A 22,759-nucleotide genomic window follows, 5' to 3' on the forward strand; every position below is an offset into this window, starting at 1 on the left:
CGAGATGCAACCGATAATGCGATCGATAAGCGATCGATTATATATAATTCGTATTTCTCTCTCCGGGGATGGTGCACAAAGGGGGTCACAGTGGGCTGCAGATGCTGCTGCATCGCCCTTTCCACGCGGCTCCAATCGCGGCGCATAGCGCGACCGTGGAGGAGGCGTGGTTTTGCGCTCCCTCTTCTTCACGCCTCTCCCCGCACTCCCCCCACGCAACCCCTCCACGCCACCTCGTTCTCATTGAGGAGACGGCGAAGCAACCGAGCGGCGCGTTCCGGTGCGTGTCCGTGATCTCACCCCACGCCCTCCCCCCTCCCCTCCTGCCCGCCCACCCCCACGCCTCCCTCACTCCCCCCCTCCTCCATGCGGGAGGTGCGGTGAGCGAGGAGTCCCGCACGCACCTCCCCGCCGGGAGGTCACCGCGTGGGCAGGTGTGAGACCTGTGGATGTGCGGAGCGGCATCCGGTGACCCCGCTCCCATCCCCCCACGCACACACACACACACCCACGGGTCGGATTCTATCCCCACCCCGCCACCCCGCATGGACGGATCCCGCAGCGTGGGGCTCATGGAAGACAAAGCCGGCGACCGGGGGCCACGGGAGCCTCTCCACGGACACCCCACGACCGGCATGACGGCTCCGTGACTGTGACTCCTCTTTTTTTTCCCACGACTTTTGCTGGATCTACCGGAGCCTCCTTTGTGTGTGTGTGTGTGTGTGTGTGTGTGTGTGTGTGTGAGTGTGTGAGTTTGTGTGGGGGTGATCCACGTCGCGCAGCCTGCTCACATTCGTGGCCCCGGCCGTGATGGCGGCCGGCCGGCCGGACGCCCGGGACCCCACGCCGGAGAACGGCTTCGCGCCGCTGGAGCCGCCGCCGCCGCCGCGGCTTCTACCGCGCATCGACGGCTCGGTGCTGCCGTCGCTCGGCGGCTTCGGGCGGCACCAGCGGCAGCTGGTGGTCCTGACGTGGATCCCCGCCCTGCTCATCGGCTTCAGCCAGTTCTCGGATTACTTTCTCCTGGCGCAGCCCGTCGGTACTTGCGTGCAACCCGCGGGGAACGGAAGCAACTGGACGGCGGCGGCGGTACCGGGACCCCAGCCGCCGCCGCCGCCGCCGCCGCCGCCGCTGATGTCGGGCACCGCCGGAGGGGACGGCGGCAACGGCAGCGCGCTGTGCGCCTGCAGGGAGTGGAGGCTGGAGCTGCAGACGGGACTTAGTCAGAATGTGGTTACCAAGGTAACGGGAACCGTACTGGCGGTTTTTATTTCGGGGAACGGAGGGATGGAGGGGGGGGGGGGGGGGGTGCTGCGTTCACCATCATCATCTTCATCTTCATCCCTGTCAGTCACACAGCTGACTGACAGCTCACCCACTGACCTCAATACATGTGTGTGTGTGTGTGTGTGTGTGTGTGTGTGTGAATATGTCATCAACTGTTGTTTTCGTCATCGCACACAACCTCTCGGGCACAGGAGGCCGCTCCTCATCGGCGCCCTTCAAAATAAAAGATTTTATTTTGAAGGTTTGATTCGAGTTCCCGGCCGGACGCCCTCGGTGACCCCGAAGGGGCCGATCAGATATATTGATCGTCGGTCGATCTGTGAGAATGTGCGATTCGCTGTCGCGATACCGGCGCGGCCGTCCGGCGGCGGTATATCGACCAATCAATAATTTGAATCAGGTTTCCACAAAAGGTTTCCAAAAAGACGTTCCTCAGAGGCTCCGTTCTGTTTTTGAAGCGCCGGGTCAGACCGGGGTCGACGGGCAAAGCTTGGAGGAAGTATTTCATTTAAAAACATTTGACCAAAGTGGAAATGTTGACCAAAAGAGGGCTGATATGAAAAAAAAAATGATCAGAAGTTGTTGACACTATGGATTGATATTGGGGTTAAATTATATTTAAAAGACTGAAAATTAGTGACAAAAACTAAAAATAGAATAGACTAATAGTAGCATAATGGCGGGGGAATTCTCTCTAAATCAACAAAATCAACATAAATCACAAAAACAAAAGGAAACAAAAAAAAAGCAAAAATCTAAATCAACAAAATGACAGATTACTGGTCTTACTGAAAAAATTCCCTTAAAATAAATCTTGCATTCACCCGAATGCCAAGGAGATAAAAACTATCTACCATGAAATTACCGGCAAAAAAATCTAAAATGCGAAAAAAAGAAAAAAAAAAGAAAAATTTATGCTGATTTTAAAAAGTGAGAGCAAGTTTAATTACAGCAGTGCCGTAGTTTGGGAATTTAATTTCCCAATTATCTTTCCTGTTACAAAATGTTCATGAACCAAAACAAGTTCCCTGTTAGAAGTAGTGGAAAACAAAAAAAAAAAATAAAAGTTTTGATATTGTTTTAAAGTCAGGGAAGCCTATAAAAGTTCGTTTCTATGCTGACGACTGCTTTGTATTCAAATAAGAACGCCTCCTTCACGCCTTTACAAACAAACTCAAAAACAGAACCCATGAGGAGTTTCGACGGCGCGTTTATTCAAAAGACGCTTCGACAAGACTCGCGTACCTCACGGTTCGAAGTTTGGTTCGCGTCCTAAGGCGTTTCTCGTCCGTGGATTTTGCTCGTAAAGCAATTTGTTCGGGGAAGCAGTCCGTTCCCCATTACGTAATCATTTTTGTTTTTTTGCCCCCCACAAAATCCTATTAATGTCGATTTCAGACAGAATTGCTGATAAAGCAGCGTCTCAGTCGGACATATCCGATCGGGAGGATTATTTGACCTCAAAAAAAAAAAAAAAAAAAAAAAAAAGATTTGGATGAGTTCTTGAAATAGCTTTTTAGAAAAAAAAAAGTCTTCTGGTGCTGCTTCGTGAATGATTCTGTCTGTTATTGAATGTAATTAGATTTTTTCCCCCCCAGCTGTCTTTCACTGGCTAATCTTTGTTTTATCAGCGCGTAAGAAGGCGAGGAGAATAAATAAATAAAGCGCAAAAAGACATAACAGGGCTGCTGGTTTTGTCATCGGGGGATCCAGAGCTGATCAATAATGCAGTATATAAATATATACATATATACTTAAATGTATATTTAACTTAATTCTTTAATCCGTTGTATTTCGGTTAAGTTATAATTCAGTCTCAGTGACTTTCTTTATCAATTTTACCGAATCCATAATCAAAATAATTCAACGTCCTGTTACTTTTCAAGCAATATGACGCCCATTATCTTTTAATTTCTTGCTTAATTTTTTTTTTCTCATTTCTAAGCCAGCTCTCGGGCAACTTTCCGGTTATTTCTCGGAAAAGTAATTACAGACGAGATTTGATTTATAACAATATATGAACATGTTTTTTCTTTTTTTTTTTTTTTTTAATGCCTTGAGACAACGGGGGGAGTCAACCAGAAATCACAAATGTTTTCCTCCTTTTTTTTTTTTTCCTCACGAAACAAAGAAAGAAAGACTACATCAGCAGGATGTCGGCCCCTGTCTGGATGCTAACCGCTAAACGCGTTGGCGATAAACGTCTGTCACGGGAGGATTTAGCGAAAACATCACTCAAACCCGGACCGAACCTTTCTCCTTCAGCCATTTCATAACCGATAATCCCCCTCTCGCTCTCTCTCTCTCCTCGGCACAGTAAGAAGGGGAAAGGGGGGGCTAGCAGAGGGTGGGGGTGGCGTCATCGGGCAAATCATTGTTAAGCGGCGATGGTGTTTTCAAATGCCGCGAAAGGGCCGCGGCGGTGCGTTCGCTGTCCCGAGCGGAAGCCCGTCCACATGTTAGCCGTTTCGGAGGCGGCTCCCGCTCTTTTGTTTGTCTGCTCGTCGTCTCAAACCTCCCCCTTCCCTTCCCTCCCCTTCCCCTGGATGCACGTCTGAATATTTCAGCAGCGTTCGGAGGCTCGTCGAGGCCTCATGAATTATCAAACTCGCAGGACGCGTTCAAAAAAAAAAAAAAAAACACAACCAAAAAAAAAACATCGGACTTCTTTTCTTTTTGTCTCCGATGCTGATGTTTAATTCCCTTTCATCTCGCAGCGGGTGTGTGTTCTCTTCTTTTTTTCTTTGTCCTTCTGAGACGCTGACTAATGTTGTTCCCTCTGTCTTTTGTCGCAGTGGAACCTGGTGTGCGAATCGGCCTGGAAGGTGCATATCGCCAAATTCTCCCTGCTGGTGGGCTCCATATTTGGCTACCTGGTGATGGGCGTCATGGCCGACTGGTACGCAGCCATCGCCGTTTCGGCTTTATTACGACAACAACAACGAAAAAAGACGACGACTTGTGTCGACTCTTTGACTCCGCCGTGAGCCGGATGTTCAAATCTGTGCTTGAGATTTTTTAGGCATACAAGTTAAGGTACCAAAGTCAGACTTTGGCACCAAAAACAGCTGGTTGAAAGTAGTCAGTCAGCTTTGTATCCGGGACAAACAAGTCTACTAGGTTAGTGATACGAATGGGTTTATGTTCTGGGTTAAACCGGGACATTTCCTGGCAGTAATGAACAGGGGACCCCCCGCACCACCCCCCACCCCCGGTCATTTCAGTGGAACGGTCCACAGAGCCGGCCTTTCCAGGAAAAGCAGTGGGATCCATAAAAATGCGTCACTGTCGGTCCATCAGCCCCCATCCTATGTAACGTTCCACATTCCGGCGCCAGCTGGCCCTCCTCGCCGGCTTTTCACGGTCGGCTGAACCAGACTGTGTTCGGTCGAGTGGAACGACGCTCACGCAACGTTCTTCTCGTTGCATAGCATCACCTCACCTGACCGTCACGAGAAAAAAAAAAAGAAGGTGTCCACCGGCGATGCCTCACTTTCCGACCGCTCTGGGCTTTCAGAAGGCGTTGGTTTATGAGAAACCTGCTGGGCTTTAAAATCCGCCGCCGTGATTATTCAGCGAGGAGCCGAGGGGCGAGAGGGACCTTCTTAAGTTCAAAATTTGGACCTGGCAGTAAAACGATCCTCCCCTCCTCTGAGTTTTTTGAGTGTCAGACGTCCATGGGGAGTCGGATAAGCCAGACGAGGCTTATCTTTCTCAGCTTATCCCGCAGGATATCGCCACTCATGCAGAGCGTGCCAAACGTACCGCCTCTAATATGCACTTAAGGACCCGTATGCAAACACATAAGCCTCTTTATGAAATACTGCAGTATCCGGTCACGGAAGACCCCCGACGTGCACTCGCTGAGAGCAAAATGAATGTCGTCGTTTAGCGTCGTCCGCGCTAGCTAGATTGCTAATGAGAGCGGTGACAGCTATGCGGATCTAGTTTGTCAGGTTTATTCTGCAAGCCGGTCAGGTTAGCCTCGCAAAACAAACGCTGTCCAACAAGGAGCGGATGTTCGAAACCCCAAACTGTCAAGATGACAGTTTGAGATGCGAAAAAGCTACTTTGCGCTAAGAATAAATCAAACTCCTCAGCTTAGTTCATCAGAGGTGGGTATTGGCGCCGCTGGCTAACGGTTGACGTCAGCTGATGGCAGACGCCGCCCACCGCGGTGCTGGGTGTCCTAAACATCTGAGGCTAACGGCGCCACACGCCGGGATGTTCACCTGTACGCCGACGACCTTGCGTTATCCACTATGGAAAGAGCAACTCATTATCGGAACTCCTGCTCTGGGTGTTTTTATCGAACCAAAAAAAGCTAGAAGTCCCGAAGAGCAAGGACTGAACTGCCGGTTTAGCCACTTAAGGTCCTTCGTGGGAAAACACTTACACAAGTCCTTGCACATTGGGTTTTGGACCTGTCGCCATGGGAACAATGTAAAGAAATGCAGGGTATCGTCTCTGACCTGACCTACTAACCCACTGACCTACTGACCTTTCCCCCCCTCCGTGGAACCAGGAAGCAACAATGACCGTATGCTCTTTTGTTTTTTTGTTGTTTTTCTTTTAAACCCGGCTGCTGCGTTGGCCTTACCTTCTTCTCTCCGCCTCCCAGGTTTGGCCGGCACCCGGTGCTGATCCTGTCCGTGCTCCTGATGCTGGCGTTCGGTTTGAGCGTGGCCTTCTCCGTCGACGTCACCATGTTCAGCACCCTGCGCTTCTTCGAGGGTTTCTGCTTGGCGGGCCTCGCGCTGTCCCTCTACGTGCTCAGTGAGTGCTTCACGTCTGCGATGCGGTTCACAAACACCTGCAGTTAGAGAGTGAAAGAATCATCCTCGGGGCGACGCCGCGATGCTTATTTCTTTGCCTCTGCTCACATTTAAGCGCAGTTAGACTCCCCGGCCACTAGTTGGCGACGTGGTCCTGGTTTTCGTGCGGAACTTGCGAAGTTCTCATCGGTTGCAACCCTTATCTGGCGTCACAGCGGCTTCATCTCCGGGCAGAACCTCCCTCCCCTGTTCCTCGCTGCCTGTGGTGGAGATTAGTCATAAATTATGCGAATGGAGGGGGTTGGGATGGTGGGATGTTTTTTTTTTTTTTTTTAAACCCCCTAACCCGTTCCTCCACTCTTCTGTAAATCCTCCCCCCCTCCCTGCTTTGAGCCTCTTTCTGAAAACAAACAAACAGAACGGGGCGCCCCGAACCCCCTCCCCGGATTCTCGGCCGCGGGGGGAAACAATGACGAAGAGGCAGAACGCCAGGCGGTCAAGCCTGGAGGGCACTTGTGTCAAACTCAAGGCCCGCGGGCCAAATGTGGCCCGCCACGTTGCTCAATTGTGGCCCGTGAGAACGTCTTAAAGGGTCCGATTGATGAAATAAATAAGTCAAACGCGTGGAGGGCGGGGGTTTATCCTAACGGGAGGGAGGCGGGTGATGGACCTGGGGGGTCAAAGATGTCAGGCGAGATAGATAGCCTCCTGTGGACGCAGCCCCCTTAAATTCTCAATTTCAAAATAAAAGTATCAATTGGATTAAAGTCTCAACCTGGATTTAAATTGAAATGTCTACATTTTGGCCCGTTTTCAGCTGTATTTTTTTCCCAAATAAAAAATTTCAATTAAAAATACTGGTAATTACTACACTTAATACTGGCTTAAAAATTGTCATATGCAGAATCGGCAGCGGTAAATCTGAACGTGAAGAAATGAATCCTTCCCAATGTATTTTTCCGTGAGATGAAAATGATATAAAAATGAAAAAGAAATAACTTTATGAATAAAATAAGAATTGAGAAATTAGCTTGAAATTTGTGAGAATTCAGGCTATGAAAAAAAAAAAAAAAAAAAAAAGATGATAAATTCAAAGCGTTTTATATATTGTTAATATATAAGCAATTTCCTTCGGGATTAATAAAGTTGTTCTTATTCTCTTAATGTTATATATTGTTATATTGTTATAGAGTTAATTTCAATTTGAATTTATTATCATTGATTGAATTAATTCAATCTTATTTTTCAGCATCAAATGGTTCAGTTGATCAAAACATGTCTTCAATTTTATTAAATTTCATGCAAATTGATGCAATGTAAATCTTTTATGTTACAGACTAAAAAGCAATGCGAATAAAATTACATCTATAATTCTTTCTTTTTCTTTAGTACTAATAAGGACACAATGTTGGGCAACGTTTTATAGACATATGATACTATTTACTTTTGCAGCATGAAATGTTTTCTTCTTCCTATTTGGGGGGGGCCAAACAGAAAATAATTGAGAAGCACGGGTTCAGAGAGAAATACAAGTGTTGATGTAGACACGTAGAAAAAATACTTATTAATTTTTAATTAATAGTATTAATAGTGCTTGTAACAGATGAGCGGGCCAGTTAAAATAGTAATTAAATATTATCCTGCGGGCCAAAGATAATCCCACCACGGGCCGGATTTGGGCCGCAGGCCTTGAGTTTGACACGGCCTTGAGCATTACATGCTATTACTTCACAGTACTGAATCGCAGTACAGTATTTGAGTTTGGTAGAACTCCGCCGTGCTACGTTACGATTCCGCTTTGCAAACCGACGCTGCAGAAACGACGTCACGGGTATCGCAGTACTTGCACGACACCCGAGGGCACGGCGGGGAAGCGTTACAGGACGCCGTCCCGGTCCTTTTGATGGTAGAACCCGGGCAGGGTGACAGGATGACGTCCTCCTTCCTCCCTTTGTCCTGCAGATAACGGCAGAGGTGTGTGTGTGTGTGTGTGTGTGTGTGTGTGTGTGTGTTCTGCTGACTCAGAGGGCAGGAAGCAAGCTCGCTGACCGACCTTGCCCCCCCCCCACATACCTTCCTGTCCAGGGATTATTTCCACCTTCGATTTAAGTTTAGAACGGAATTAAAATGAAAATGAGGCCCTTAATTATTATTATTATTATTATTATTTTCAAAATACACACTCTTTCGGTGAGAAAGAATTAGCATGATAATCCGTTAAGATCCCGCCCCCTCCTTTTCCATCATTGAATATCCTGGAGGAAAATATAGAAATAACCCTTCCGACTAATAGTCGTCTATTTATTTACAATGATTCCAGTCTGCGGAATTAAAGGTTATTTATATTTATATCTCTATAGAGATATAAATACATATAAATCTGTCTGGAACTTATTTATGCCGGTTTTGGGTCACAAGTCATCCTTTCCACAGGGGAAGCAGCACCTTTCTGATCTCTTATATTCTATGAGTACAACGATGAGTACTACCACTACTACTACTATTACTACTACTAATACTACAAATAATAATAATGATAATAATATATTCCTTAATTCATTCATATTAACTGGCGTGGCATTTCAATCGCTGATTTACGGTCAGGTTAACAGCACGCTATAATGAAGGGAAAGATTATTACACCTTTGTTACATTAATTAGGCAGCGTCACTGATTTGACCTTTAAATCACTTAATTCCAACGATAGCAGTAATGGGGAAAAAAAAGTCAAGTCCTCAAATTGTCATTATCTTGTGAAGGCAAGATGATATTATTAAGAGTTATTTTCACGCGGTCGCCTTCTGTCTTGTTATAATCACTTAATAACATCTACAAGGCGTGTTATTGTTATTATCCATTTGTGTATTCATTTATTATTATTTCTGCTTCTCTGCAGTCTCACTGAAAGCAAAAACTGGCGCGCACGTCACTCGCGGTGTGTGGGGGGGTGGGGGTGGGAAGGTGAACATGGAAAGACATTTGGGGAAGTTTGGGGTCGCCATGGCAACTAACACAAATGATTTTTCTTTTTTAACGGGTTGTAAAAAAATCAAGATAAATAAATGAAAGGGGGAAGAGGCAAAGGGTTTCTCTTGACTTTCTGAAAGTGTTGCGGTGCATGCGAGTGTGTATGTGTGTGTGTGTGTGTGTGTGTGTGTGTCGGGGTGGGGGTCCGTCACCCGGAGCCGCTTTGTGCTGCATCGTCTTTTGTTTCCTTTTGTTTGTTGTAGTTTTGAGGCGACTGTTGGCTTTCACACACGGAGACTATGATGGTGAAAACGACGGATGGGGGGGCGAGAGAGAGAGAAAAAGAGAGAGAGAAAAAGAGAGAGAGAAAGAGAGAGAGAGAGAGAGAATCTCTGATAAACAAGACGAAAGAGTGGGCATGATGGGGGGAGGCGAAGAGGGGAGGGGGTGAGATAATCAGCACAAGAAGAACCATTCTCCTACTCAGCTGGAACAAAAGGTCCCTGCCAGTGTGTGTGTGTGTGTGTGTGTGTGTGTGTGTGTGTGTGTGTGTGTGTGTGTGTGTGTGTGTGGTATGCCTCCCCCCCTCCATTTGTTTTGAGGCTGCTCTCTGCTTATGCAGGTCTTTTGCCAAGGTACAGTTGATTTTTTTGCAATCCGTGCGCACGTGCACGCTCCCCGCCCACTAGATCTATGAGTATTGACGGCGGCGGACGGGTTCCCGTGGCGACGCGGCCCTGCGTTTGCTGTGGGCTGGAAAGAGCGGCCTGCTGGAAGCGGCTTTTAGCCCGCGGCTCAAAAAACTTCACGCTGCATTTGGAATGGAACCGGATACAGAGTCGGGGGAGCGGGAGGCTGCTCGGTTTCCCCGGTAACAAATGGCATCGGTGACAGTTTCCAGGGCAACGACTAAAACTACAGGAGAATCTAAAAGTCACCAGAGGAAGACAAAACTCACAGGAAGTGCCTCTGAAAGTATTTACATAGCATTAAAAACACCTCGATATCTAAAAAATAACAAAGAAAAAAAAATAAGGGTGAAGTAAGAATCTGCCCCGAACATAATCAACGATCGATAAATCAGGAAATCGGGACAGAATTTTCAAGAAATATAGAATAATCCATAAATATGGAGTAATCGATAAATATAGAATAATCCATAAATATGGAGTAATCCATAACAATAAAAAAATCCATAAATATAGAAAAATCCATTTATACAGAATAGACCTGAAGCCAGGATTTACCAACATATATAATAATCAAATTAGCAAAACAAAATATATATTTCATGTGTATGTAAATACCAATTTTATATATATATATATATATATATATATATGTATATACATATACACATGTATTATTATGTAAAATGTAATATATATTCATTCATTCTTAATGTATTCATGATTCAACAATTATAAACACATAATCATAATATGTATATATATAATACTATGATTATATATTTTAGACAAACGATCCAAAGACTTAGCAAGCAATTACCCAAAAATGTAGAATCAATAACCCTGATATAACGATTATGATTTATAATTTTTAATCTGAAATTCTAATGCTCTTATTTTGTTGATTCATCCTATTTCCTGAAAAACCACGTGTTCTCGCTCTCTCTCTCCATCTCCCCTTTTCCTCCTTCTCAGTCTCATAACCTTCACTCTCTTTTCCCTTTGTCCTCCTCCACCCCTCCTTCCCCTCCTCCTCCTTCTCTCCCTTTCAATGAATGGAGGGACTTTCTCTTGTCCTTCAGCGGGAAGAAGTCATTTGCATTCCACCCGTTTCTCCACCTCCTCCTCCTCCTCCCTCCATCTCACAATAAGACGTGAGGAGTCCGACCCCTCCTCCTCCTCCTCCTCCTCCTCCTCCTGCTCACACACCCACAATAGTCACCTTCAAAAAAAAAAAATTAAAGAAAATTGCCATATGGACCGGGCCATCTGGACTGTACCACGTCGGAGGGAGGCGGGGGTGAGGGGGGGGGGGGTTCGGACCGAGCCAACTGGTAAAAGTGGAAATATAAATCGATATTTACTCTGAACACTGTGGGTTTTTGGCACTCTGGATATATCGAATTCCCAGAAAATGAATTTTACTTAGAACGGCAGGTGGAGAATTATTTATCAGCAACATTTGTTTATAGCAATTAATTAAGGGGATTTAAATTGGGAAAAAAAAACATCTGATGAATATACGTGATGTTAATAAATGAACAGCGACAAGCTGGTTCAGCAAAATGTGCTCCAGAATAATAACTAAAAAATAGCGAGAAATTACTTCTAAAGAAAAACTTCTAAGTAAATAACTAAAATACACATGCGAATTTGCAAAAATATATCAAATGGTTTGAAGGTACTGAACAACAATCTGCTAAAAAAAAAAAAAAAAAGTGGAGATTTAACAGAAATAATTTAGCAAAAAAGGAAATGAAATTCTGTGAAAAATTAGCAAAAAGGAAAAAAAAAATCCAGAAGAAATCTAAAATCTACAAATCACACTGTAGAATAAATAAGAAAAATAAACGATCAGCAGGAAAAAAAAATATATTTTAAAGAAGTTACTCTGAAAATACGGCAGTCACCAGTTTGAGAGGCCCGATGATGCATTATAAGGCCTCCCGCGAAAAACCCGACCCCGAGTCCATGCACCCCCACGTGCACGCTCCAGCCCCGGCTAACCCCCTCCGCTCTCCCCAGGGGTCGAGCTGTGTCTACCCGGCTGGCGGTTCTCCATGACGATGGTGGCCAGCCTCCTGACGGTGGGCGGGCAGCTGCTGATGCCCGGGGTGGCGGCGCTGTGCCGCCATTGGCCGGGTCGAGATGACTGGCAGGTCCTGCAGATTGTAATAATAAGCCCTTTCGTCCTGATGCTGCCCTACGCCTGGTGAGTCCACCACCCCCTCCTTGAGGGAAAACCCACTTGCACGATGTGTGTGTGTGTGTGTGTGCACTGGTCTTGTGCTGAGCCAGGCGACGACTTGTACAACCCACACACACACACACACACACAGGGCACTGAGCACATTCTTCTGACAAACAATACTCTTTTCTCCCATTGTGTCCTCCTCACCACCCCCTCCATTCCCTCTCTCCGCCGCTCCCCTCTTTTCTCTCGTCCCCCCTCCTCTGCAGGTTCTTCCCCGAGTCCCTGCGGTGGCTGCTGGCCACGCAGCACTACAGACGCTCCAAAGCCATGATGCTACGCATCGCCAGGAAGAACCGTGTCGACACCAGATCCGAGCCCTGCGGTGTTCTGTCAGGTGGGGGTTGGGGTTTACGGGTCGGGGGGTTCAGGCTTAGACAGACGCTGACAGAGACCTCAAAGAGGCTGATCCAGCGGGATTATATTTTGCTCCATCTGCCTCGAAAATCGCCCCCGAAAAATGAGTCCCCCGCCCCTCGAGACTTTGTTTACTTATATTTCAGTCAATTCCCCAGCAGGGGGCTCACAGGGGAGAGGATTTCCAGGAATGAGATGCAATCTGCAATAAAATTAGATCTTAAAAAAAAGGGGGGGGGATTAGATGAACACTCGCCTATTGTAGGGAAACTGTTTTTTTTTCCAGTGCCATGAAAAGGGTGAAACAGCGCCCCCTAGTGGCAGAAAAACCATGACAATCTACATCATGATGAGGAAAAATAGAAAATCAATTCATTATCTATCTGCTTATCCTGCATACAAGGTGGGCGGGGGGAGGGGTTAATCCCAGCTGGTATTTGGCGGAGGGGCGGGGCTTAATCTGGACATCAGCTATCAATCACGGAGCCGCATACGGAAACATCCAAGCGTTCACCCTCTCAATCACGCCTAAAGTCTTGGGTGAAGCAGTTGTTTTCGGACTGTGAGAGGGAGTTGCAGAACCCGGCGAGAATCCCCAGGCAGGAGAACATGGAGAACGGAGGGGTTGTAATCCCAGAACAAGCCCCAGGAGATCACGATCAGTTAATGGGACTGAAACTTCCAGAAGACAAGCAGTACGGTAGACTTTAAGGACTTAAAATAATGAGGGAGTTGAGAAAAGAAAGCTAAATGATAGCTAAAATGATCACAAAATATCTTGAAAATATTTCATGAATTTTTATGAATTACATGGAAATAGGGTTGAACTACTGGGGAAGACAGAGAGATCTTCTAAATTAGAAAGAAATGACCGAATGCTTTTTTTTAAACCCTCCATGGACAGCAGAACAATTCCAAGCAGAGAGGCTTTCTCCTGTAGTAGTTTCAGGTGGGCTTTGCGCCTCTTTTCGAAACATAAATTAGAGAAATATATGATTTAATTCCTCTTTCAGAGTTAGAAGAAAAATAAAAAAAATCTCTTCAAAGAACAAAAATCCAAATTAGGAGTTATTTAGCGTCGTACGTCAAGAGCAGCTCAGGAAAAAAGAAGTGGAAGAAAGTCCCGTAAGGTTATTGAAATCAAACCCTCACACAGAGACTTTCTCAGACGTGATCCCTCGAATTCATCTCTAATCGGAAATATCCAGAGGAAATTAAAAATGCATTCCAAACCAAAGCTGGGGGTCTCAGGAGGCTCCGGTTGGAATTCACGCTCCCTCGATTGGAAGGGGTTCTCGAGATGTGATTTATTCTTTTTTTGCTGTCCAGAGCTGGAGCAGGAGCTGCACAAGAAGCCTCAGCGGAGCTGCATCGTGAAGATGATGAGCACTAGGAATCTGTGGAAGAACATCGTGGTGCTGTGTGTCAACTCGTGAGTCGACGTTGCGGTGTAAAAAAAACAAAAAAAAAAAACAGAGCACGACCTCAAGCGATTTTTTTTTTCTGAGAAAATAGTCCACTGACGTTGGCGATTACCATTGCAACTTTCCAGCTAATTTTATACAGTTTTCAGAGCGCGTCTTGCAAAGTCCAGAGGATTATAAGACACTTTTATCTATCTTTCGTGCAGATTCATTAATTCATTCCTTGTCTTCAGACTTAGAAGCATCCAGAGGTTAGGCCGGATTCTTATTTAATCTAATCTTTGGAAAAAGCGGCGATGCATGATTGGTGCTTTAGCGCCCCCTAGTGGTGGCAGGTGGTTACAGCAAGTATTTTACTTTGCAAATTTGGCTACAAATCGCTTCCCTGTAAGAGTAACTAAGTATAAAGGAACGCAAGTAATAGTAACGGTCTCACCTCCTCTTGTGTCTCCATGTAGGCTGACAGGATACGGGATTCACCACTGCTTCGCCCGTAGCATGATGGACCCCGAGGCCCAGCCCACCGCCCTCTGCCACGCCGACTACTACACCATGGCTGGCATCGCCGTGGCAACATGCCTGGCGCTCTGCCCCATGGTGGGTCTGATGGGCCGGCGTGGAGGGCTGCTCACCTTCATGATCATCACGGCGCTGGCGTCCCTGCTGCAGCTGGGTTTACTCAACCGTGAGTGAGAGCGCGGGAGACTAGATGACCTTTGACCCCGCCGCCCTGGGGGGAGGGGATTAAGAGAGAAATCACAAAATTCCCATTTTAAGACCAATCTCTGGTATATGAGACAACTTAAAAAAAAAGAACTCAGCACCAATCACAATTTTAAAAATATAATAAATATTTATGAATTAAAAAGTAGAAGGCAGGTGTGCTAACATGCTAGTTGAGATGCTAACCGTTGTCAGTAACTCCACAAGACTGACTTACATATCGTACTTCTTTACACTTTTGAAGTGTAGGTGAATTAAAAGTACACCAAAGTAAAGCGTCTTAGGATCGGACACTTGGTTGTCTCGCCAGTTGCACCTCAAACGCAGACGTAAATTTGACTTTTCTAAATTTGACTTAAATAAAGCTAAAGCTAACGAGCTAGGCGAGGCGGGAGAGAAGGCGTCGGACGGGAGCGTCCAACGAGCGCCGATCTTCATCCTTTCCATCGTCTTCACGCACCCATTGCTCCGTCCGCACGGCCTGTTAGCGTCTGAAATTCCACCAATCACTTACGCCGTGTTTTCTTTTTTTCCCGCGCTCCGCCGACGGACCCCAGTCATCGGCAAGTACAGCCTGCGCCATGACACAGGTACGTAGGTCCGTCGGCGTCTTCCTCCTGAGGCTTCGCATCAGATCACATGTCTAACGGCGCTCTGCTCCTCCAGTCCTGCGGGACACGCTGAACAGGAAGTTCTCCGTTGCGTTCTCCATCATCGGCATGTTCTCCTCCCACGCCGTCAGCATCCTAAGCATCTTCTTCTGCGCCGAAATCACCCCGACTGTCATCAGGTGAGGCTGCGGCCGACGTAGCGTACCTTCTTGTTTTGGGGCAAAGAGAGAAACCTGGTTAGCTTTGAAGAGAAAATGCTAGTTGGTAAAATCTTTCTTGGCTAGTCGGCTTTCCGACGAAGGGAAGCAGGAACACACCATTCTAATCGGACGAGTCTTTCTATAAATAAATGACTTTGTTAGATGTTAAGTAAGAGTCAAGTGTTTCCGAAAATAAATGTCACCTTTTTTGATGTTTTCCCATCTCCCAGGATCCAAGAACTTGGGGAAAGGTGACATTATTTTCTGGAACTGATTAAAAAATTTGGAGAAATCTTTCATTTAGTTTCACACAAAATCTGTGTTTTCTGTGTTCAATTTGTGATAAATATCTGTCAACACCCTCTGGGCACAAAAGACTCCCAACTTTTTTCCGACTCCTCAGTCAGAGGTTGCCGACAGCTATTGGTAAATTTACGACCTCAAAGGGTCGATGCGAGAAGCATTTAGCAGCTTTAAGAAATCTGAACCAAAAAAAGGAACCTGTCAGACGGCATCCTGGGCAAACTTCTCCCTTTTCACGATTCCCACTTTGGTTCCTGTCGGACATTTCCAGTCAACTCCAACCTCTTCCCAAATGACTTGGTTATCTAGAAACACGAGTCAAAAGCAAGACTTTACCTCCGATTGACACGTCTTGGCTTCGCCCTCTTCCCAGGGGCGGAGGCCTGGGCCTGGTCCTGGCCAGCGCCGGCTTCGGGATGCTCACGGCGCCCATCATGGAGCTGCACAACCAGAAGGGCTACTTCCTGCACCACGTCATCTTCGCCTGCTGCACCCTGCTGTGCATCATCTGCCTGCTGCTGTTGCCCGAGCCGCGGGGGCAACCCCTGCCCGAGAGCCTTGCCGACGGCGAGACCTTCACCCGCCAGACCCTGCTCCACCCGGGCGAGCAGCACCTCCTCCTGGCCAAGAGCGACAGGGACTACTCCCGCGTCCACGACACGCCGCTGCACCTCTCCGCCACCGGGGGAGCCACGGTGGCGGCGGCCACCGCTCTGGCAGCGGTGCCGGCCTCGTACTCCCTGGCGACCGGCGGGGAGGTGATCAGCAACCGCACCGTCGCTAACGGCGTATGAGCGTCGCCGCGGTTTCCCTTCTCGCTCTCAAGAATTGACGTGGCCGACGGGCCATTGAACTTGTGATGGGAAAAAAAAAAAAATGAACATTTTTAAAAGGAAAAGCTACTTTGTCGGGATGAACCTGCTGAACCGTGAGGCGGCGACCGCAGCAAAGTTGTGTCATTTGTAGTGAATATGATTCATTCAGGAGTTGCCAAAAAGAAATGTGGTACGACAGACGGGGCTATTTGAAGAACCGGACCGTCACGCCGCCACCACTGCCGGTGACGTGCGGCACTCCGCCGGCTTCCCGCCCGTCGCCTCGAACTCACTGGGAGAGGATTTCACTGCATCTCGCGACTCTTTCCGAGTCCTTTTTGCACTAAATGTCAAGAGACACAATCAAGTGTTTGTGATTTCTTTGTTTTCGGCCGACACGTTTGGAGACGCAGGGATTGGCTAAACCACTACTGACTCTTTGCATGAAAGGGCACAACGTTTTTTATGTTCGGGTTCTTTTTTTAAAAGACATATTATTTCTACAGTTATTTTTCCTGTGGTCCCCCGGAGGTAGAAGTCTGAAAGTGGCACTTTATTTTACGAGAGATGAGGTCGGAGGAGACCCGGGCCTGCCTGCCGCCGGCGTGGGTGTATGATGGTTGTCTGGATGTGGGAGGCCTGCGTGCATCAAGACGGGGTGAATCCGTGTGACCGGCAAACAGACACACAAATACAAATGGCTATTTCAACAGGGATTTCTTAAAGGATCCCTTCGGGTCCCCCAGGGAGCCTCGTTAAAACGGGGCCTGGAAAATTTTCAGTTTAGTCTGATGCAGTATCACTGATCCAGATTTAATACCCACCCATATCTTTTTAAAGTTCATCCTATTTTCCATTAACTGATAAACCATTTTTTTTGGAACTTTCTAGTCCAATTATATATAAATATTTTTTAAAATTGTAATTTGCTTTGCCAAACAGACGAATTGGTATTGATCGATTAAAATTCAAACCATTGAGCCGACAGATTTTCAGGTCGGATTTGAGGTTAAACACCCGAAGAATCCAAACGCCATCAGGAAAGGGGAGCCAATGAGGGGTCAGCTCCACCCTCCAGAACCACTTCCCCTTTTGCCCCCCCTTGATGCCGCGGCCCGCTAACATTGCTAACAACCGGAGGGCTTTGTGGAACTGAGCGTCGCGCGAAAGAGACAGCGGGTCATCACCGAGGGAACCCGGGAGTTGAACGGACGTCGGAGCCACGATGTCCAATGATGCACCTTGGCGTTTTTTGTTTTTTCACGGCTTGATCACCTCTGGATCTGTTTTCATTTTTTACCCAAACGGAGAAATCACAATGTCGCCTGAGGAAAGGCGGAGCCCGACCCCTAAACATCAGCGAGCAGATTTTAGTTTCTGATATCGGGATATCGAAATCCAGGGGCGTGTTGAAAAACGCGCCGAAACATCTCGGATCTGGACGCCAATCGCGGTCGGCGGACGTTTCGGGCGCGATTCGAATGACGGTTTGATGTCGTCGGCGGCCGACGTTGACGTCGCGTCGTTGCCATTATCTTGAACCTGCTTCGCTAACGAACCAAAATCCAACGTCTTCCAAACGCGGAATTCCTGTCTCTTGCTGTTAAAACTTTGTCGCTTTTTTCAATCCGATCGTCGGAATTTTAACGTGAACTCAATTTGAGTTTGACGGAAACAAAACATCCGTCCTACTCTCGTCCGATAGCCAACGAGATGGCATCTGACATTAAACTGGCGTCTTCTAAAGCAATAACCCCGCCCCCTTTCGACGTTACATCGACCTGATTCTGAAAACGGACGTCGGTCGGACTTTGCGTTTTTTTTGTTTGTTTTAGTTTTTAATATTCTCAGATGAAATTGACCTTTTAGACATTAAACATAGTCTGTCAATTACAGACTAAATAACAAGTGAGAACTAAAGCAGTAATCAATCTTAGGCGAGTTTTTTCTTTTTTTTTTGGACTATTCGGAAGACTTTTTCCTCTAAAACACCGGCTTCGCCTCTGGTATCGGTCGGGCTCAAACAAAAACCTTTGTCACATTTCCGGTATCCTGCCCCCCCGAACCAACCAACCCACCATGCTTATATTTATTCATCTTTTTCAAACGTTGCTGTTGTTGCTTGAAATACCTCCTCGACTAGCGAATAATCCACTCCGGCTCTCAGCCCTCGTTCTCTGTAACCGTGGTAACGTCGTAACACTAGCCAGAAAAAAAAAAGCACAATGTTTTAGACTTCACCACCCCCCCCCAAACGTTTGTGGCGATTAGACTAGGACGGCGCCGTCCGTTTAGACTCCGTGTGATTCGTGCATATTTATACGAGTTAAGAAACCTTTAGGGCCGCGTACGGGCCGCCCCCTCCCCCATGGTATATAAGCACATAATAAACACCGTAAAAACTGTTTTCATCCAAATATTCCACACCCCGACATCTTCCCTTTTCTTTCGTTTTCTTACTTCTTACTGACCACACGGCATGCACTGTGTTTCACCCCCGAACCACCCCGTATCCGTTTGCTAGTTTGTACATTTTTTCGACAGTTAGGGGTTAAAAAAATACAAAAAAAAAAAAAAAAAAAAAAAACAACCAAAAAGCAAACACACAAAAAAAAACAATAAAATAAAACTAATGCTGTTTTCTTTTCTAAGTGTTATTTTTTTAATATGATGCATTTGTACAAAAAAAAAGAAAGGAAAAAGCGAGAATAAAAAAAAAAGGGAGCCGTAGGCCTACTACGTGTTTTTTGATAATAAACCACTTAATTTATTGTGTCAATAAAAGAAACACTGGACGTGAGCAGTTGTGCTGTGTGTGTATGTATGTATGTGTGTGGGTGTGTGTGTGTGTGTGTGAGGGTTCTGGGAGGCCAGAAGGGAGGAGAGGATGGAGGAACAGAGTTGTGTTTTGTTTTGATCCTTGAATTTTGTAACCTCTCTTTGCAGGGCATCAAAAGTGGTGTGGGTGAAGCTCCAGCTCCTGTTTGATTCTGTTCTCCACCAGCAAGGGGAGGGAAGAGTCCGTCGCCGGGAGGCCGTAACTCACAAACACCTGCTTTTTGGTCTTCTTAGCTGCAGTAAAGAAGCAGACGAGGAGGGGAAGCTGGTTATTTTTTGTCTCCTGTGGGCCACCTCGAATTTTATGATAAATCCTCAATCGTTTGTTTTCAACGCGTTTGTTTCTCTCTTTTCTCAATTGCGGACTTTCAGAGGTGCCTTGTGTTTGAGCCTTTCTGGTCCTGGTTTTTGTCAGGATTTCACAAAATGTAAGAAAAGGTTCAGAATCACGTCATTGAATTGTGACGATGGGGAAACGAAAAAGGTGCAGAAATGATTATAACATCCTAGATGTAGAGACAGATGTCCGTTGACTCATTCACACGCTATGTAGTCATAAAACCATTTACTCATTCATTCATTCATTTGTAGACAGATACAACCATCCACATAAACATTCATAAATCATATAGACATGTAAACATTCACCCTCTCATTCAAGCATCAGAGAAGCACACGACCACTCACTCACACACAATCAACGAGACAAATAATACATTTTTTGGTTATTTTTTCCCCCGACGAAAAACAACAGCATGGCTGACTTTCGATGTTTCTTGATTTTTACCTTATTGAGTTGCTTAGGGAAACTTAATGAAGATCAACAGATCAAAATTTGTATTACTAGGTTTTCATACGACCTCATTTCAGCCGCCATGGCTTCGGTTTACACTTTAACTGTTTGTTTGCAACCTTTTAATTCAGGGGTATCAAACTCATTTTGGTCCTGGGGCCCCATACGGCCTAATTTGATATCAAGGGCGCCGGACCAGTAAAATAATTTCCTAGAAGTAACACTAAGTCCAACTTTTTCCTTTGTTTTAGTGCAAAGGAGGTCAACAGGTAAATTTGGAAAATCTTTATATGTCATGAACTATTCCTCTAAAAAGTACATGACGAATTAATATTAAAAATTAATATTAAAAACAAATTGATGAAATTACACCCTAAAAATATTGTTGAGTTAAAAGATAAAAACCTTGTCACTGTTGGAAAATTTGCCACTTGAATTTATTAGAAAATGGATTGGTGGCATGTTTAAGAGGAGGTACAAGGTTTACAAGGCTAAGGGTAGCTATTCTGGTTACTAATTCAATCTTTTCAATTTTGCCAATCTTTTTTTTGCTATTGTTTTTCTGGTTCTTGTAGAAATCAGAAAAGATCGTCTTAACAATGTCACTAGATGTTCTTTCATTGAAAGATACATTTGTTTTCAAATTTTGAAGCAAAAAATACATTACAAAGTTACTTTTTCATTTTTTCCATGCCTGCTTTTTTTTTTTGAACTCACTGTATAAAACCCATAGATGCATGTGAGAAAGAACGCGTGGGCCGCACTAACACAAAAATTTGATTTCAGACAGGGGGGCCACAAAATATTGTTCCGAGGGCCACAATCGACCCACGGACTGCGAGTCTGAGACCCCTGTTTTAATTCAATGCACTCAGGAAATACGGCTGGTAATGTAAGTTCATTAAAGTTATTAATGAATTCCCCATGATTGTAATAATGTTTGAACTTTTCCAGACCAAAAAACAAAAGATTTGTAAACATGTTTAAGTGAATAGAAACAAGAAATATATTGTAAACAATGGACTGACGTGTAGTGGGACGGCATTACCTAATCTCTGCGCCAGAGAGTTGGGGCTGGTGTCCGACGGGTCGCCCATCAGCAACGTCGACAGCGGCATCGAGTCCTGCAGGAAAACAAAACACGTGATCGTGTTTTTCGGAATATTTTCCAGGAAACGTTCAGCCGCTGCCAGAAGTGTTCTTCTGTACAGTTGTACTCTACATTTTGGACATTAACCCAGGCTTAGATCTATGGCTGGAACTTGATCATTACGCCAAACAGCATAATCTTCCTGCCTTTTTTTTTGTTTTTAATTTTATTTTATATCAAAATGAGTGAATGGATGAATAATACTTATTAAAATCTTGTGGGATATTGTTTGAATTTAACAGCCCTTGAAATCATTTTCCAGGACATGAGGGAAAAATAATAATATATTTAAAAATCAGTATGAAGACAGTTTACTGCACCCATAGGAAAGGCAATCCATTCTTCCATTCAGCTCAATTTATATCACAACAAAACACAACAAAAGTTTTATAAGGGCACTTTTCATAGGGAGTCTATAGTGCCTACTCTACAATATTATTATTAACACTCATTGTGTCAATTTCAAACAGAAGACATAAAAAACTCAAGTAGATAACAATAATAAAAAATGATAACAGGAGTTATAATAATAAATGACAATAATTAAAATAATAATAATAAAAGCAACACCAAATTCAGCTAGTATTCCTTTTGGTTCAAGAAACTATTAAAAATAATATTCTTGTTAATTTATCGTTTTTGTTTCTAAATGCCTCAGAGGAGCCGTCAGGGAAAGCTAATCAGATAATTCTGAACGACACCTGGTCTTGACTCACGTATTTGCTGCTCATCGACACCGCCAGATTGGCGAGAACCGGGCTGGAACCGACCCACAGGAAGAAGCCGCCGCTCAGCTTCATGACGTGGAAGTGGACCGTCTGCTCCAGGATCTTCTCCGAGAAGTTATGCAGGGATATAGCACCGAGCGCCGGCGTATCGGCCATGGCGTTCGTGTAGCAGTGGAAGTAGCAGCTAGCTTAGCTCCCCGCCGCGAGCAGTAAACAGAAACAGAGGCTACTTCCGGGTTGGCTAGCTAGGTAGCAGACCAGAGCAACCGATAGCTGCTAGCTCGATCATCCGGCGTGCATAAATAATAATAATAATGATAATACATACGATTTGTATAGCACTTTTCAAGGTACGCAAAGACGCTTAACGTGTATTTTTGTGTATTTTACACCCAATTGTGCATTTATGTAAAAAAAAAAAAACAACTCTTAAAATGCATACATGAAATGAATCCCTCCTCCGATTAAAGACTGTACTCCCCTGCACTCATCCCACAATTATACACTAGTTTAGTAACCCTAGGCAGCTACGGTTTATTTATATTTGTGTACTATTTAACATCCATTTCAACTGTTATTTTGTACAGCATAGCCTGCACATATCTACTTGTAAATTATGTCAATAGTCTACGACAGGGGTCGGTAACCTTTACCACTCAACCACTCAAAAAGCCATTTGGACCCGTTTCCCCACAGTAAACACCGGGAGCCTCACAACCCTTTGGAAATTTAAAATGAATTAACATGGAAGATTTTTTTTTTTTTGCCTTATGCTATGTGTAAACAAAATGTGTTACATTTTTAAATCAATGAACAACTGCAGAGAAAATGAAATTTCATTTCTGCAT

At 45.3% G+C, this 22,759-nt stretch overlaps 2 protein-coding genes and 1 long non-coding RNA gene across 4 annotated transcripts; 1 reads left to right on the forward strand and 2 right to left on the reverse strand.

The window, feature by feature from the left end:
• The first annotated feature begins 157 nt into the window (after positions 1-157).
• slc22a23b (solute carrier family 22 member 23b) lies at positions 158-19,202 on the forward strand. The gene is made up of 10 exons (XM_086144550.1): positions 158-1,242; positions 4,083-4,186; positions 5,909-6,063; positions 11,744-11,930; positions 12,179-12,306; positions 13,656-13,758; positions 14,209-14,435; positions 15,031-15,063; positions 15,140-15,263; positions 15,961-19,202. The coding sequence occupies exons 1-10, from the start codon at positions 811-813 to the stop codon at positions 16,379-16,381; spliced, it is 1,914 nt and encodes a 637-aa protein (XP_086000676.1). The 5' UTR covers positions 158-810; the 3' UTR covers positions 16,382-19,202.
• On the reverse strand, positions 13,050-15,819 carry LOC147237144 (uncharacterized). Of its 2 annotated transcripts, XR_015105997.1 has the most exons (4): positions 15,786-15,819; positions 14,988-15,292; positions 14,187-14,480; positions 13,050-13,723 (listed from the first exon to the last, which is right to left on the reverse strand). It is a non-coding gene; the product is annotated as an uncharacterized LOC147237144 (long non-coding RNA). The 2 variants fall into 2 exon arrangements; XR_015105996.1 differs by having other exon boundaries at positions 14,187-15,292.
• Positions 19,146-22,301, reverse strand: psmg4 (proteasome (prosome, macropain) assembly chaperone 4). Its single transcript, XM_086144572.1, has 3 exons — positions 21,900-22,301; positions 21,082-21,157; positions 19,146-19,474 (listed from the first exon to the last, which is right to left on the reverse strand). The coding sequence occupies exons 1-3, from the start codon at positions 22,065-22,067 to the stop codon at positions 19,353-19,355; spliced, it is 366 nt and encodes a 121-aa protein (XP_086000698.1). The 5' UTR covers positions 22,068-22,301; the 3' UTR covers positions 19,146-19,352.
• Between the last annotated feature and the right edge of the window lie 458 nt (positions 22,302-22,759).

The sequence above is a fragment of the Fistularia commersonii genome, chromosome 1 (assembly GCF_037954325.1).
Source record: "Fistularia commersonii isolate RoL2024-O1a breed Wild chromosome 1, RoL_Fcom_v1.0, whole genome shotgun sequence".
In the NCBI taxonomy this organism is placed as follows: domain Eukaryota; kingdom Metazoa; phylum Chordata; class Actinopteri; order Syngnathiformes; family Fistulariidae; genus Fistularia; species Fistularia commersonii.

Bases quoted from the DNA above. Each gene is read 5' to 3' on its own strand.
- slc22a23b (XM_086144550.1), top strand. From the start codon at position 811: ATGGCGGCCGGCCGGCCGGACGCCCGGGACCCCACGCCGGAGAACGGC. The intron at 6,064-11,743 runs GTGAGTGCTTCA...CGCTCTCCCCAG, and splicing joins GCTGTCCCTCTACGTGCTCA to GGGTCGAGCTGTGTCTACCC. The intron at 12,307-13,655 runs GTGGGGGTTGGG...TTTGCTGTCCAG, and splicing joins GCCCTGCGGTGTTCTGTCAG to AGCTGGAGCAGGAGCTGCAC.
- psmg4 (XM_086144572.1), bottom strand. From the start codon at position 22,067: ATGGCCGATACGCCGGCGCTCGGTGCTATATCCCTGCATAACTTCTCG. The intron at 21,158-21,899 runs GTGAGTCAAGAC...GTTTTCCTGCAG, and splicing joins TGTCGATGAGCAGCAAATAC to GACTCGATGCCGCTGTCGAC. The intron at 19,475-21,081 runs GTAATGCCGTCC...TCTTTACTGCAG, and splicing joins CTCTCTGGCGCAGAGATTAG to CTAAGAAGACCAAAAAGCAG.